Source organism: Dysidea avara, chromosome 5 (assembly GCF_963678975.1).
Source record: "Dysidea avara chromosome 5, odDysAvar1.4, whole genome shotgun sequence".
Classification (NCBI taxonomy): domain Eukaryota; kingdom Metazoa; phylum Porifera; class Demospongiae; order Dictyoceratida; family Dysideidae; genus Dysidea; species Dysidea avara.
Window position 1 is genome coordinate 11,189,553 of NC_089276.1, and position 18,092 is coordinate 11,207,644.

The following is an 18,092-nucleotide window of genomic DNA, read 5'->3' on the forward strand; positions in this document are numbered from 1 at the left end:
TTTGCTATACAATCAGTGCAAGTCTGGGCAAAACAGATACAATTTTACATTCAATACCACTTCAAGAAAAGTCAACATTAGAAAGTATGGGTCGTACCTATGTAGTATTTTGTCACTATCCTAAACTTATTCACTGGAATTCCTAGTAAATTTCAAATGGTGATTGATAAAAGTAAGCAGATACAAGTCCATGCATAATATTAAAAATTTGCTTAAAACATAATTTGTAATACTACAACCTTCCCACCTATGGCAATAAATCAACAGTAAATGACTTAAGCCAGATATATGGCTATTTTTACAGCTTTCTGTACACAGAGTGCATAATCAAAATATAAAATGCCATATTTTGACTACCTTTGTAGAGGATTCTTTTGCTATACTGAATATAGTTGTATAGTAAGTTCCCAAATCATGATGGGTGAACTGGGATTCTCTAGACACTTCATTAGAGAACTGGTTACTGGAAAATAGAATTACCAATTGGGTTACACATGGTTTAAGAAAATAGGTAACACCACTTGTGTTACTATTTAGTACCAACCAATAGCTTCTACAATTCACTTGTGCACATAAGTGTTTCTGTCAAAAAACTATCTCTGTATGTCTGTACATTAAAAAAGAAGATCAAAGGGACTCTATACAATCCCAAGTGCACTACACCATACAGTGTATTAATTTTTTATAAGAATCCAACTCCATCCCACCACCCATTAACCAACCCATTAGCCAGTTAGGATCTATAGGCCAACTTCATAGAGCCAGATTATTCAAGATTGTTGTAGAGGTGTCCACGCAATGAAATGTCAATGATCACATCATTAAGATGCTAACAAGATATACATGAGGCAATGTGATTCTATACTGCTTGCCAGCAACCAGGCAAATAAAAATCACCCTTCACTAGGGCTGTTTTTGTCATTAACCCAACATGCAAGAAAAGAATGTCCTTCTCTTACCACTGCATACCTCAGGATCAAAAAACTTCACTGCTAGTCCATTTATGTATCTCTAGCAATGAAAGGGGAATACTTCTAATGCATGTATAGTCTGTATACACAAACTTTGTAAAAAAAAAACTTCTGACTAGTTTTTTAGGAGCTTACGTGCAAAGTACATATCTACCTGTATGCTATTCAACTGACGCAGGTATATAATTGTGATGGGAACCAATGATGTTAATACAACAAAGTATTAACTGATCTGGGTACTGTGCCAGCTGAAAATATAACAGACTAAACCATTAGTTCTTGGGTAGCAGTTCATGGTTCGGCTATAGTTTTTGCACTAACTTGCTTGAGTTATGCATTTACTTGGGTAAATGTTGCATTTTATACAACACGTTAAACCTTAGTGACTCATACAGTGGCAGAGGAAGTAGTTGATATGAGGGGGGGCTGACCAGGGGCGGATCCAGATGTATGGTCAAAATGAACTGAGGCACTATATTGTCTCTGGTTTGGTAAGGTCAGACCAAAAAAAAAAAAAAAAAAGGTCACAGCCAGTTGACAATAGCTTCCCACTTCACCAGATATGCATTTATAGCTGATAAACTACATAAAAATCCTTATATAGCTCGCTACACACTGCTCTAATACTGTGACTGCTTTATTAGAGTGACTGTTTCAGCTTTTCAGCCCCACTCCAAGAAGGATAATTTCAGCGTGACATCATTCTGAGGGGGATAAGCCTCCCCTCAGCAGCCCCCCCCCACTCGCCTATGGGCTCATAAACCCATGCTAAAGTAACCTTTATTTGATGGGCTAGGTCCTTTGCTTGACTAAAAATCATGCAACTCATTAGAATGTGCTATGACAGAGGTGAGACCTACGTACTTTAAAGGTAGCAGCTAAGTCCCCTTTGCAAAATTCAATTTCTCCCTCGCCCTTAAATTGATATGCTTAGAAGTCTACAGCCATCCAGAGGAGGTGGCCCCCACTAAAAAAAGCTTCAAGGCAATGTACAGCTACATCATTTTGTAAAAGCATTTGAGTTTGAGTAATAAATCACAATTTGATGAATTTACCTCACACAGGTATTGTCAACAGATCAGCAATTCCATACTATGCATCCACGTTAACATGAAGAATGATCAGATTATCTAACAAATTCTCTTTAATTTTATATTGCAACTATAGAGTTGTTCGTTTTTTATTCCCTGTTTCACAAGCTTGAGTAGTATAGTGAATAGTAAATGACTATTGAGACACAAAATACCAAATAAGAGTCAGTACTGCCAATAAATCAAGTAATTACATCATATAGTTATGTACATGATAACAAATGAACAGTGTTGGGACAGTTACTTTTTACAAGTAACTAGTTACATATTACATATTACTTGCAACTGAACTATTTAGTTACAGTAACATATTACCCATAAAATAAAGTAACTATAATATTACATATTATATTACTTTGAGTCTACATGGCAGCCCACGTGTGAAACTACCACCTTATGATGTGACATGATTACGTTGTTGGACAATGTACAAATCTTGGTTATAAGTAAGAAGTTGGTGAATAAGCTTCATTCAGTAGGCTTCATTACTTCGTTGTGGCTAGGCGTTACTCAGTGGATCACTAATGAGATTAGTAATTTCGTTACTTGTAGTAATATTACATAACATTAGATTCGTTACAGAAACTATATTACTTAGGTAACGTGTTACATTTGTAAGTAAAGTAACTTGAGTTATATTACCTGTTTTTATAGCGTATTTTGTTATCTTACTTAATTACCACAAAAGTAATAATATTATGTAACGCGTCACTCCCAACACTGCAAGTGAAATATTGGCACAGTCTCAGGTATAGGAGTCATCATTAGGAGTCATCATTATAGCCTTAGGGTTTCCACTCAAAATAGGAAGGTACTTCTTTTTTTTGTTGTTTCTGGTGATTTTCACATATACTGACTTTAAGATATAGAAAACAAGTGCTACTTAGTAAATGCTATCCCACTAGGGACCTGTGAGAAGGCTAAAGCCTGTGAATACCGGGAGTCAGAAACATGTAACTGAAACGTTGAAGAATGTAGAAAAAAATCCCAGACCCAGTGGTGACTTGATCCCCCGCAACATGCAGTCTAGGCATGTGCCAGAGGAGCCACAACAGCTGAGATCTGAAATCTTCTCTGCATTCAACCTCTACTTTATTATTGAATTGTTTGTACCATTCAAATATCAGTATGATTACATGTAAATATCCAAAATATTTAGCTACATACAGCCCATTCAAAAATCATTGTATAAATCATGGTATCATAAGACATAGGTAATAATTATAGACTGTATGAAGTCTATCATGAACCACATAGTGTTTTCATAATTGAGATCGCTTATGTTTTTTTTTTGCCAAAATCCTATTAGAACACTCACCTAAACACCACCTTAGAAAACTCCCACAACTTAATTTGGAAGTCAAACTTGACAAGCAGCATGTAAACACACACAGATCCCTGCTTGAACTCAAATAAACAATTATACCCTCAATACTAATCTGCTCCTGATTTATGGAAACTATTGCTTTTTCCTTATATCCACTGAGTCCGAATAGAGATCTGTGTGTGTGTGTTCAACATGCTGGCTTGTTTGACTCTTGTTTCATTTGTCTTTGTAGTGATCTGTATTTCAGATTTTATTTAAAATTAGTTTTACACTAATATTATCTATGTTTAGGATGATCTAAGACGCACCTATTGTATTTCTTACCTCAGTGCCAAAGACTTCTACATCTTGGTATGTATGAGCACACATCCAATATATGTTATAGGATTATTGGTCACACGTGACCATTTTTTGGATGTTAAAACTACACTGCATTGAAAACAATTGACGGTTTAGTAATAAAATAGCATGCTTTATTTTAAAGGTCAGCCGGCGTGTGTGAAGCCAGAAACAAAAAGAGGCATGTGGAAACCCTACATAGTTGCTAAGTCATTCTTGGCATCCCTAATTATGACCTTAACAGAGCCAGCCAGAAGACAAGGGTAACAGACAAGGCATTGAAAAGCGAGTTCCCTGGTACTGAACTTAACTAGAGCCGGGAAAAACTGAATCAGTGCTTTAATAGTAACAGTCACGAGATATCCGCAGTAAGAGGGGCGCTTACAAAGACTACCTGTACGTTTACACATGTACAGCAAAGCGTATTGCTTGCTTACCTTACTCAGCGCCTAGAATAGCTCCGTGAGTTGGTAGCCCGACAGCATATAGCTAGACCGATCACTCCAAGACTGATGATTCCCACAATCGTTTGCATTTGTGATGTAATTAATAAACTCACGACTACTCGGCAGTTTTGTTGTACATATTTTTCATCAATCATGATGGTTTCTCTCTCTGGGATTTCAAATTCTTTGAGATTTAGTCCCTGACTGATCTAGGTGATTTGGTGTGCTAAGATTGTCAAAGCCGTTGACCATAAAAGGCTGCAGAACCTGTACGTTACATGTTCACCAGCCTTTCAATTACATTCTGAGGTATGATAACAGTTTAGCTGTTAGATAGTCACAGCTAGTAGTCTGCAATAAAAAAGGATCTCTTCAGTTTTTGACTTGAATTTTACCATTGAGGACTGTTAAAGCCACCTTCAGGTGAAAAGCCTGAATCACAACTATGGAGGTGCGTAGTCTGGCGGTGTCACAGTGATATATGTTTCCCCGGGTAACGTGTTTCCCGCACACATATCCCTAGGGATCCGTGTTTCCCCGCACACATATCACTAACTCGCTAGCGACCTACAAGTCACAGTGATATGTGTTTCCCCGGGTAATAGGTTTCCCCTTTATAAAGTCATGTGCATGCAACGTACGTATAGTGTTAGCATAGGCGCGCATGCACTTTTAATAATCATAGCTAGCCATATTATTATTATGATTATGATTAAATACGGGTAAAGGCACAGCCTGCATATACCTATATACAACTAATACTATAATTATACATGTTGTTGGAGGAAATCAAGCCATGGCATTCAACTATAACTGCTAAACTGTGCTGTGATTTGGCTATGTAGCTATTCATCAGTTTAATAAAACAGTAGCTACAAGTACATGTATACAATAAAATACTATCTCTAGCTATATAGAGTAAATCATGTGATTGCAGCTATGTATAACTAACCAATGTAGCTATACAGCTTTGGTATGCAGTCAGTCATTATTTACCCCCTTGCCGGTTCTATCTGGGGTTCCCCAAGGGAGTATTTTGGGACCCCTACTCTTCATTATTTACATGAATGATTTACCATCTTGTGTTACCATCAGTAAAACTTTACTATTCATTGACGACACCAAGATTTATAATACTGTTTGTAGTCCTAGAGATATTTCACTGTTTCAAAATGATTTAGACTCAGCAACTTTGTGGAGTACGAGATATAATATGTTCTTTAATCCAAAAAAGAGTGTCCACCTATATTAATGCAAAAGTCATCACTAATTACAAAATAGCTCAGTGACACACAGGTTTTAACAAATAGTTCACATAAAAATCTCAGTATTATAATATCATCAGACCTATCTTGGGATCAACACTACAAAAACATAATCCCTAAGACCTACAGAATGCTAGGACTGCTCCATCTCAGTTTTAGCATGCAAGCATCAAACAGTGACAGCCAAGAGAACTTTGTATATTTCTTTAGTGAGATCGCAAGTTATGTCCTGTTCAGTGATTTGGAAACCTAACCATATCAAGCAGGGGCGGATGTAGGGGGGGCCTTCAGCCTTCATATTTAGGCTTTACTTAATCAACTTATATGATGCTGAGAATTATAATGAAATTTTGTCTTAGCATATTAGCTAAATTATATGATCACTAATAATACAAATACTCATAAAACCACCTTATAAACATCTTTCCAAGGTATTATCAGTGGATTTATGCTAAAGTTTATGCAACAAGGACCCGGATCAGCATTGGAGGTGTACAAGATCGAGATACTCTAATAGAGCAGTCAGCTAATTACTCTAATAGAACATTCATTGGAAACATGTAGTTGGTTCTGTTATGAAATTTTTCCAAATCTGCCTGCACCTATGAATACAATGAAGTGCATTGGTCTGTTTAAAGGGCTTCATTCATCCACTTGTGTAGTTAATATGTATAGCAATACTTAATTCAGGTACACAATTTCCATTGAAATTGCTCTCAGATTCAATCTTGTATTGTTCAAATTTCAAAATTTTCCACTTTCAACATTATTATTCTAACATGCACCTATTCAGTGTTGTGCAATTGTGAGAGGGGTGCATCATGTACTTGGTTGTCTGTACCTACCCAAACTTTTCCATTAGCAAAATGCTTCAGAGAGCCATACCTATAATCTAAAGGCAGTATATATAATCTACACGCAGAAAATATTATGAATTTTATGTGGGGATGTCTCCAAATTGCAGTATTTTAGCATCTATTTTTCAAAAATTTCTAGGGGGGGGGGGGGGGCATGCCCCCAGACCACCTAGTTCCAGCATGCTCTCTACCCAAGAGATTAGTACCTTAAGTTAGCCCCCCCCCCCCCCCCCCCCCCCTTTTATAAATCCTAGATCCGCCCCTGTCAAGGACATCACACTTATTGAGCAGGTCCAGAGAAGAGCAACAAAGTTTATTGTACTAGCTTATATAGTAGCTATATAGCTAGTTAGCTAACTATAGCTATATATATGCAATATGCATGGGTGTCTATTAGCTAGATAGCAATATATCTACTGAATGGCCGGTTGGATCGCGTACTGTTTGCAACTAGCCATAGGACCTTGGAGTTACTGCACAATGGCTATATCTTAGTGGGAAACACGGATCCCTGGTGATATATGTGCGGGGAAACACGAATCCCTAGGGATATGTGTGTGCGGTGAAATATTAAAAATCGCTACGGGAAACACATATCACTGACAGCTTTTGGGGGGAAACACGGATCCCTAGTGATATGTGTGCGGGGAAACACGGATCCCTAGGGATATGTGTGCGGGAAGCACGTTACCCGGGGAAACATATATCACTGTGACAGCGGCGCCCGCCCCTTCGCATGGAGTAAGGGTCTGGTATGCTTAGGATCACCGAGTTGTTCTGGAGGAATTTAATTTGAATGCAATGACGTAACGAAAAATGGTCTTAACGGAAGTGCCTCACCCAAAACTGTGGCAGTGATATTGAACTTTCTTCACCTTTACACAGGCGAAAGTAGATTGGTCTACTTTTATAGAATACACATGTCTCCCTACCTAGGAAATCAGAGCGTAACCCGGGTTTTTCGAGTATCAAGCAAGGCGAAAAGCCCTTCCCGAAATAACACTTTCTTCTCTTTGTTCTTTATTGCTAACTCCTTTTGTTTCTTTGTACTGCTAGGGCATTTGATTCATTCTCAGTTTTGACGTAACATAAACAAAAATGCGCTGATTAAACGTGGAACGTTCTGACTGGTTGCACCAGTTTTTGGTAATCCGGTACAACTCCACTATACTAAGCATACCAGACCCTTACTCTATGCGAAGGGGCGGGCGCCGCCAGACTAAGAGGTGCAGTGATTTACGGCTATATGTATGAAGGTGGTTTTGCAGCAAAAGTAGTTAAATAGCTAAATGGTAATTTTTGTCACTAAACACTGTATAAGTACTCTCTTAAGTGCCAAAATGATTTGGCTTCTTTAAATATAAGGCCACTCCAAATAAATTCTCTGTTTCCCGTCCACCGCCCGTATCTAGTTACTGCCAGCTCTAAATATTCCATTATTCCGTATTCTTCCATTATTTTCCGGTTATTCTTGCATACTGATAGGCTCAGTAAAAGCCATCTTGAAACAGTGTCAGCTCACGTGTCAACAGTGCTGTCAAGTCAGCACAAATTTCACGTTTGTGTTGTTTTTGCAACTTACAAAGAAGGAACAAGCTTAAGCATGCTTTTATGCAGCCTTTTTGGCTGTGCCAGGCAAATAATGGCTTGAAAAGCTAGCCAATCTTATAATGAAATAATGGAAATGGACCGCCCGCCCGCATGCAAATCAGGCTTGTTGTAATTACCCACCGAAAGTAATCAGTACAATTACGATTACTTTTTGAAGCCAATCTAATGATTACAATTACAATTACTTCAGTATGTGAAATAATGATTAATAATTACAATTACTTTTCAATCACTACTGTACATGTGGGGTTAGAGCTGGGTGATGTACTGGTATTGTTAATAATCTGTGATATTTAAGTCATACTGGTTTTGATACTGCCTGCTTTTTTTAATACCGCCTGCTTTTTTTAATACCGCCATACCATCTGGGCACTATGGCCTCCCTGTGGGCTAACGCTTGTTTCATCCCATATTTAGAAGGTAACCAGACATGTGACAATTAATGTTTGTAGGCAGGTGCTGATGTATTCAGCTAACCAAACTATGTAAACAAGTTTGTTAGTGGTAGTTTGTACCTGAGGCTTGCTGAGCTACCATGGGTATTTGGTGCTTTTGTTGTGGTAAATGGCAGTTACTTTAATACCAATCACTACCAGATACAGTGCATGAAAATAACCATGAAATACCCATGAAAACACCTATGGTTTATCCCATGAATTTTAACATTTCATGGGTACTGCACCTATGAAATCTCTACAATGCCATGAAATTACCATGATAATCTGATCTGGAGACACATTTCATGGCCCATGCAACAACCCATGGCATACCATGAATTGACTTTCACGGTACATTTCATAGGGGAGATTTAACATTTCATGAAAAAACCATAGACATTTCATGGCATACTTCTCTGGAATAGCTTTTACATTAATACTGTGATACTTTTTATGGAAGGTATACCATTTGCTATTTTTCAATACTGCCCAGCACTAATTGGGGTACAACAATAACTTACTTACAGTTCTCCAGCATTAATCTTAAGGTACATCTATTGACTCTTCAAACTTTTTTGGTAATAGTCTACATATATTTTGGTCTGAGAACAATGCCACTATGGTTGAATACACACTCAACTGGTGCAAATGTTGCTGCTATTCTTTGCTACTGTACTTAAAATGGGGTATTTATTTGCTTTTATCTTCCAAAATTTTAAAGGGCTTTCATCCTTTGTAAACTCTGTGTCATCCAGATACATTTAAATGTTTCTCTACTACTGAACATTATGTACCCCATGGGTATCCCATACTGTACATAAAATGTTTAACTATATGGTCAACAAATACATGACATATAATTTCAATAATTTACTGTAGCTACATGGGCCACATGTTATACACATGGGATTGTGTACATAGTATAGTCAAGTTATGGAGTAGTACTTTTATATAGCATAACTTTGATTACTTAAATTTAATTACATAATGATTATTGACTGAACAGCTAATTACAATTACAATTACCATTACTTTTATGCTCAGTGAGCAATTACAATTATAATTACAATTACTTGAAAATTGCTAATGATTAGTAATTAATTACAATTACGATTACAATTACAACAAGCCTGATGCAAATATGCCCTAGTCCAGGACGGGAAACAGAGAATTTATTTGGAGTGGCCTAATAAAATAATACGTACAGTTAAGACTGGGTAGCTAGCTAGCAACAAGTATATCAGGAGGTACATGAAAGTCATTGAAACCCTCTCTTTTTGCAAATATTCAGGCAGTGGGTAGCTACATGTTATATTGTTACAGTGAATGTAGAATATGTAGTCGCATGTGACCACACAGTGTCACTTTCCACCACATACAAAAGAAACTGCATGGTCTGACCATGTAAGACTACACTAACAATTAATGGTCTTATCAAATATTCCCAGCTGCACTGAGCTCCCAATGACTAAATTGAATAACAAAACAGATTTCCTACTTGGATGCTCATAACTTGTGTTAGGATGCATTGCACTTCCCGGCCAGTATACTGCATAATATTTACTGCACAGTGTAACCTCATGGTAAGGTAGCACTCATCATGCCCTAGAACTTCACTGTTGATCATGCCAAGAAATTTGACTACAAATGGATAAATTTAATTTAGATGCAATGATGTGGCTAACAATTGCAAGTAACAAGTATTTTGTTTGCACATATAGTCCAAGACTGATTAGCAAACAATATAGCTATGTAGCTACCTGCTAAGCAAAAAAAAATATCTAAGCTGGCATTTGTGTGCAACCCTTAAAAACGAATCCTAAACCTAACCTATAAGGTCGACAGGTCCACTTGCATATTATACATTCTGTGTAGCAATAGCTATAACAAGTTGCCTATAAAAATATAAAAAACATGAGTCTAGTAGTCCAGTCTAGTTCAGTGAACTGATTTTATATAAAGCTCAAATGAGAGACTAAATTTAAATCTACATCAAAGAGAGCAAGGTGGTAGACTCTAAGTGCAGTTCGAGCCAGTGCAGTTGCTTCACTTTCCCATTATACATGGGTAGCTTCTCCATATCACGATTAGCGTGGGGTGCAGGGTTATACATCAAGATTACTAATAGCCTCTTATATATATAGAAATCCCTATAGCTTCAAAGTTGGATATTTGACTTCCGAGCCTCAGTTGATAGCTAAATGTACATCTCAGTTGTCATATTACGCACATCTTACTGAAATCAAACAATAACCATCATTAGACAGTGGTTATCAAGAAAAACCACAGTCACCTTGTGACAAAACAGATTCCGTCATGGCAGTGGTTGTATGATTTTTTTAGTGAATTACTCTTTTGTCCCTCATAACCTAGTGGGCCTTGGTAGATACCAACAAGAACCATTACTAGGCTGTTTCAAACTGTTCTGCTTGTGCTCAAATACTATCTATATAACAATCATGTCATTATTATACAAGTCAATATGATGTCTGAGATTTATTTTCTGTAGTATTTGAGTGCCACACACTAGTGAAAGTAATGAAGAGACAATTTATGTATTTTGGTGTAAGTATAGAACAGCTTTGTTTAGTGCACAGGGAAAACTTGAAAAGCACTTGAATGTGCCCAGACATTTGTTTTATATAAACTAAACTATGTACATTTTCAGTTGATATAAAATATGAACATTATAAGGTAAAATTTGTTACCACTGACAACGTAATGCTCCATTTCACTGCAAAATATCAATTATAAACACTGTGCTTTGCTTGAACAATATTTTATCACTATATCACACATCGCATACTAGACATGCATTACTTAATGTGCAACACCTGTATGTTCAGTTGTCAACAATATGCTGCATCAGATGAAGTCTATAGTTTTAAATTAATACCTACCATACAATTGTATCCTCGTGTGGCTGATCACTTGCAGTAGCTTTGGAGATAGTCAGTTTCTTTCATTATTTAATTTACTCATCCCACTAGGGACTTTGCTTCATGTATATGTCATTTGTTACATTTGTGTAGTTTTAAGCATAATTCATTTGAGCATTATGAAGATGACAAGACATATCCTACCACCAACAGTAGCAAATGTAAATATAATTTCCTTTGTTTTTAAATAATTTTTTTAATTAGCATTAACAGTCTACTGATAATGACCTTAACCATTGTCCATTATTAACTAGCTTTCCCTTTTGTGCATTCTTATGGGTTTTGTTAACCCAGCCTTGTGATGTCATGTGGTGTACATGTGTTTAAAGGTAGCAGTGATCTCTACAGTGTTTGGGTTAGTCACCTACAAATATTTAATATATCTATACATGTGGGCTTTGGGTGGAACAGGTTGAAAACTGTGATGGACAATACTTAAACATTTTAGACATTTGTTTGTGTGTAAACATAATTTATACCATTACATTTTGTGCAGTGGTAGTTAAGCAGGTGTAAATACTTGCTATGGTAACTACCAGGAACTGAAGTTGTATACACTACCTGTTAATTGTTGGATGGGTAATTATATAACAGCTGGATTCAGAGGCTAAAAGGGGCTAGTTGTGTCCAAAAGGTTATAAGTGACTTTTGGCTATTGTAAATTGTTATGAGACTAGTTGTAAAACTCAGCAAGGTGAACCACAGAACAGTTAAAGCTACACTGTATGTGTTCATTTAAATTTTTTTACTCGGATTTTATTAAAAGTATATCTAAAAAATAGCTACCTTTCTCCACCATAAAAATTGTTTACAATCCAATCTTATGACATTATAGCTAGTTAATTTTTAATTGTCTTATTACTGTCTATTTAAAAATTTAAATACACAGCTTATTCTGCTTTCAAAACATATAGCTACATAGCACTTTTTTTCATTTGTCTCCTTAGGTTCGTAAAATTACTTCGAGATCTCAACTAATTTCTCAAATTGCTTCAGATTGAATCTTGTCACAGCCATTTTTAAAAATGGAGTATGCATGCCCCTAGTCCCAGCTAGTTGGTGAGAATTCCCTTCACCCTTCCGTTCTACTGGCACTTTGCTACACAAACCCACTCTTCATTTTAACTGTTTGTACAATCATGACAATGTAGAATATAGCTATATATATATATAAAATACATACTTCAAACATAAATTCATACTTTCAATTTTAATAATTACAGTGTATATTCTGTGAGTGCTTTCCCACATATATGTGTCAAATACCCCCTGGTTTCAGGTTTGGTTATTTATAAAAGATTACGTAGTTTTTTAGCCACTGACTGGATGTAAAGTTTTATTGGTGATCTCACCCCAAGCTTTAGCTGTGTTGTGGTGTTTATAATCAAGAAGTCATGTTGTTATACTGCAAACATTTTTTTTTTCATTTTGATGAATTGGTTTCTATTCCTGCAAGGGAACACCTTCATTGTTCACTAAAATATGTGACTGCATTCCCCACATTGTGGCTTTTGCAATGATCTTGTTGAAAACAGTAATCTAATGGTTACTTGCTGTTGATATGGTCGAGCCAAGCCTTGTTTTGCTAATGTCTTCTGTTACAGTCATTTGTCATCTCTGTCTTAGTATGGTACAAATGGGACAATTCATGACACTCCTGGTGTGTAAATGATTAGCACATTGTCACATCAAGGCGATAGCAGTAACAACACTATACATGTAGCTAGTGATATAAAACAGACACTTGCATATCTTCTTCTTGTCATTATGAAGATAAATGTATGTAGCTCATGACTTCTTCTGCCTTTTCATTTATAGATGTTCTATGCATTCCATACCTGCTAATTTATATACCTAACATCTCAAAGATGGTAAAGCCAAAGATGATATATTATGTACAACCAAAAATGATTATACGTATGTAGTTTATAAATAACTTTTTATCTGAAATATTTTGTGTTATGTTTGTATTACATTATGCTGTGCAACTTGGAATACTATTCCTTGCATGAAACTGCACAAAGGTAAATGTACATGCCTACAAGTAAACGTGATATCATATGATAATTATAAACTTGTTTCATCTGAAATTGGTATGCTCCAGCATTGTGTTGATAGGAAAATTGCCTCCTTCTGTAATTATTGCTACACTGTGGTCTTTTGGGGTGACGCAATGAGACGCAAACCTGTTGAAACATTTTGCAACATATGGTTGAATTGGTTTGTGGTTAGGAAATTGACAAAACAGTTTCTGTTTTTCCTACTATGCTGAACAAAGGCAAGCCACACAATTGCATTATCACTAAGTTAGGTACAATATTTTAGGGTGCCATCCTGTTAACATGTATGGTCTAGCTTACACAAGTGTTAATTGTTAATGAAATTGCAAACTCTGGTTGGTATAAAATGAGGTAGTCCTGGGACAAGGAGCATAACTCAGCTGGTTCTGGAAGATAATACAAGAGATGAAAGCAGCTTTGGTTCTACTGCTGGTTGGCACTGCTATCCTCTTTGTAGAAGCTACTGTGAGTTATCTGATAGTGAAGAACTTTACAGGCAATGAAACTGTTTCTCTTTGCAGAGTTATGAGTACTACCGTCCACCATCCTGTGGTCGATGTAACCTCAGAGACTTTAAAGGAAAGCAAGGACCTCCTGGCCCAAAGGTATGGAAAATTTTATAGACTAAAGTATCTTATTAGCTTCCAAGGATATGGTTTACTAAAAGTGTTATATGCTGTATGTAGGGACCTCCTGGCCCTGATGGCCCCAAAGGACCCTCTGGAGCTCCAGGAGATAAAGGAGAACCTGGTGATGATGGAGAACCTGGCGAACCTGGTGAACCAGGAGAGACAGGACCTAGGGGAGCCCCTGGAAGATGCTTGAACAAGATAGTACCTGGTCGACCAGGAATGAAGGGAAACAAAGGAGAGCCCGGTGAACCAGGAGAGTCTGGTGAAGATGGAGCCCCTGGACCACAAGGACCAAAGGGAAAATGTTGCCGATATGCACGACCTGGAAGCAAAGGAGAACCCGGTGAGCCAGGAGAACCAGGCGAACCTGGAGAACCTGGCGAACCAGGAGAGCCTGGTGATAAGGGACAAAAGGGAAAGACAATTGGACTAGAAAAGCTTGAGGATAAGATTGGTAATGGCATCAGGTTTCTTCGTGAGAAGTTACAAGACTGCTGCGACAAAAACCAGGGGAAAACCTACTATGCTGGTGATGATGATGATGAAGATGATGATGACAAGCGTAAAAGATCAACAGATTACTATAGTTCTTGCCCACCATATGGGAAGGTTAGTGTAGTAATATATTGGCAATACTGATTTTACACTTTTTCTGGTGCCATATAGTATGTGAAAGGACCACGTGGTGACCCCGGCCCCAAAGGACCACCAGTAAGTTATTATAATACATCTAATAATGTCCTATACTCATCTGTGATGAACTTTACAGGGAGACAAGGGTGAACCTGGCCCAGATGGTAAAGATGGAGCTCCTGGAGCCCCTGGAAAGTCTGGAAATGATGGAGCTCCTGGAAACCCTGGAGACAAAGGAGAAACTGGTGACAGGGGCCGTGATGCTACTGCAAGAGATTGTGCTCCATGTCCACCATCCAGTGCCCCTAAGGGATTCCAAGGCCGTCCTGGTGTTCCAGGAAACTCAGGCCGACCAGGAAGGCCTGGTCCCCAAGGACGACCTGGTGAAGCTGGTAAATGTATCCCTGGAGATCGTGGAGAGCCCGGTGAACCTGGCGAACCGGGTGAACCTGGACAAGATGGTGAACCTGGTGAACCAGGTCAACCCGGCAGACCTGGAGATGATGTTGGCATCCGAAGAGCTCAACGTGCTAGTATTATTTTCCAATTAATTGGAAAAGCAAAGGCTTTGCTTGCCAAGTGCTGCTATGGAGCTTACTACAAGCGTGACACTGAGGAAACAGCTGCAGTAGAAGTTTCAGACAGGGAGGCCAGACAATCAGGCTACAAATGTGTATACTATGCCCAGTATGCTGATGGAAAATACTGCAGACAGTACTACAGGTACTGTCCATTCATTAAGGGACCAACTGGTCCACCAGGACCTAAGGGACCTCGGGGACCAGCTGGAAATCCAGGAGCAGCCGGTGAACCAGGAGAGTCAGGTGTACCAGGTGAAGATGGAGAACCTGGTGAGCCAGGAGAACCAGGTGAACCTGGTGAGCAAGGACCAAGAGGAAACAACTTCATCCAGAAGTGTCCAGGCAGTGGACCACGAGGAGAGAAGGGTGACCAAGGAGACCAAGGTGAACCTGGTGAACCAGGAGTACCAGGACCCAAAGGACCTAAAGGAGAACCATGTGCAGACCTCAAGGGAGCTCCAGGCAGACCAGGAAGACCAGGTGCACCTGGAGAAGATGGAGATGATGGTGAACCAGGAGAACCAGGAGCCAAGGGACCAAAGGGTGATAAGGGAGAGGGAGATATTTCTAAGGATGACTTTGAGCGATACAAGAATATCGTGAAGGAAATCATTAATCGTATTCTCTCAAAGAAATGCTGCAGAAGACCTAATTACTACTAGATCATTGACCCAGATGGAACTATCCGTGTATGATATTCTTATTTTTATTATTGTATGTATTTAACATTGATTTATATTCATAAATACTTTAAATTTGATACTTGTTCCACATTTTAGTACCTTGGGGTTTACCCAAATCCTGAATGGGTGTTCCTTTATGCCTGTGAATGGCAATGTGATGTTAATGATCAATATGACATCCACTAGAATTAAGAATGCTTTTTCCCAAAACACTTGCTATCTACAATATACCTGACCAAATGTGCAGGAAACCATACAGACTGGGAATCAAAATTCTTTGCATTCAACTGCTCCTTATAAACATCACCACTTCATGAGCATTAACTTCTTGCTCTAGTGATATTTTACTTCTGAGTTGATAATGCATTTGGATTTTGAGTTCACCAGAGTGATTAAGAGGTTGGAAGGTACCAGGGTAGAACAGGTTGTTAGGTGAATGAGCCAATCACTACCGTGTACGTCAATCTTGATTGTCAATGAAATTCAAATTGAAGCAGTCATATGATAACACTATTTAACCATGTAAGCTGGTTAGCATTTTATACTGTTCTCTAGATGTGCCCTAACAATTGGCAAACCCCTCATTTGGCATACCATGATTCATACATTTCTTATACTACAGTATCCATGGAGCATGGTGACCTACTCTCTGTATTTTGCATGAGCCAGTGTATGCAGAGTTGTCACCAGCTGAATGAGTAGCATGGATTGGATGTCTGTGATGATGAATCAATTAAGGTATATGTGTGTACACTGGATTGTTTGCAAATCTGCTAAAATTTTGTTTCAAACATTAAAATTTAGGAAAATTCAGGTTATGTATATATAGTAACTCATTCTTTATTTCTATGGGTATGACCTTTGATGAACTTTTAACAAGAGCTAGCACTTTGAAACCTGTGTATTTTTAATCTGCTCCTTTATACAATATACATGCGTACACACATATTACACATATATGACCAGATTTGCAAAGAGGGGGTCTTCACAAACACATCCTATTTATCAATTTTTACGATTCATAACTTTAGATTGAAAAAGCTATTGACTTGAAATTTGGTCAGTAGTGAGTACCAACATGGCTTAACGGATGGAGAATATTCCAAGTTTATAAAATTATGCCACTTGAATACCAATTGTGGTCTACTGAGTTCATATAATAGGATGTGTGTGGAAGACCCCTTTTTGGAAATCCAGTCACATATACTGCACTGAGTGTATATAGCTAGTGAGTACATCTAATTGTAGTTTTCCTCATTTATTTCATTCATGCTTCATTTTTCTTGTATATCTTTCGACTGTGCATGTTGCAACCTTTTGTATATTGCCCATTGTGATATTAATCAGTACCGAATAGTAAAGTAAGGAGCACATAGCTATGTACAATTGTACCAGTCTGTCTGTGCCGGATTGCTTTTCTGTGTGTGGGAGGGAGAACACTAAAAGTAGTCAATGCTACCTACAACTGTACATAATTAGCAACAAGCTTATTTGTCATAAAAGTATATGTATGAATATATATCTATTTATTTTTATTTATAAGACTTTACAGCACAAGTACTGAACATCTGTAGGACAACTGGTCCTGCATCCTAAATAAAATACAACTATAGGCTTGAGCCAATTATGCTTTAAAACAGTACAGTTTTAACTACAAGACTTATGGTGATAAATTCACTACAGTTTTAAATTACCTGCATGTTGAACTCAACCTTTTGCTTGTTGTGCTGGAATTACTTTACCACCATAAGTCTTTTGCATAGTTGGACAAGATGTGGTGGAGTGGATAGGTACTGGTATTTCAATTGTATCTAGGTTTAATAATTACGCTAGCATTATGGCTATAATTATGTGTACCAGAATGTAGTGGGATGCGTAACAGACCATTTTTTTCCAAACTAATTCTACCAATCAACCAAAATTCACTTTAAAATTCATTACCAAGCTTTGTCAAATTTATACTTATAGTTTTAAACACCTTCTGTACTTTAACACACCACACAACTGGAATGATGTCTTGCCATGTACGTAATGCAAGTATGATGAATACTTCAACACTGTGATTGACCTAAGTTTAATTGGAAGGTTTATACTAGCAGGAAAAAAAAGATTTATACTAGCAGCAAATAATGATAAAGCAAAGTCACTGTTGAAGCAGTACAGCTAGCGAATTGTACAGTACTTAACCCAGCTGCAGTTTATGTATAATTTATTTCTGAG

The 18,092-nt window shown here is 37.6% G+C and overlaps 1 protein-coding gene across 1 annotated transcript; it reads left to right on the forward strand.

Moving 5' to 3' along the window:
* Positions 1-13,667: 13,667 nt before the first annotated feature.
* On the forward strand, positions 13,668-15,949 carry LOC136256976 (collagen alpha-1(I) chain-like). Its single transcript, XM_066050064.1, has 5 exons — positions 13,668-13,808; positions 13,865-13,948; positions 14,030-14,584; positions 14,642-14,686; positions 14,745-15,949. Exons 1-5 carry the CDS (start codon positions 13,749-13,751, stop codon positions 15,849-15,851), a joined length of 1,851 nt encoding a protein of 616 aa, XP_065906136.1. The 5' UTR covers positions 13,668-13,748; the 3' UTR covers positions 15,852-15,949.
* The last annotated feature ends 2,143 nt before the right edge of the window (positions 15,950-18,092 follow it).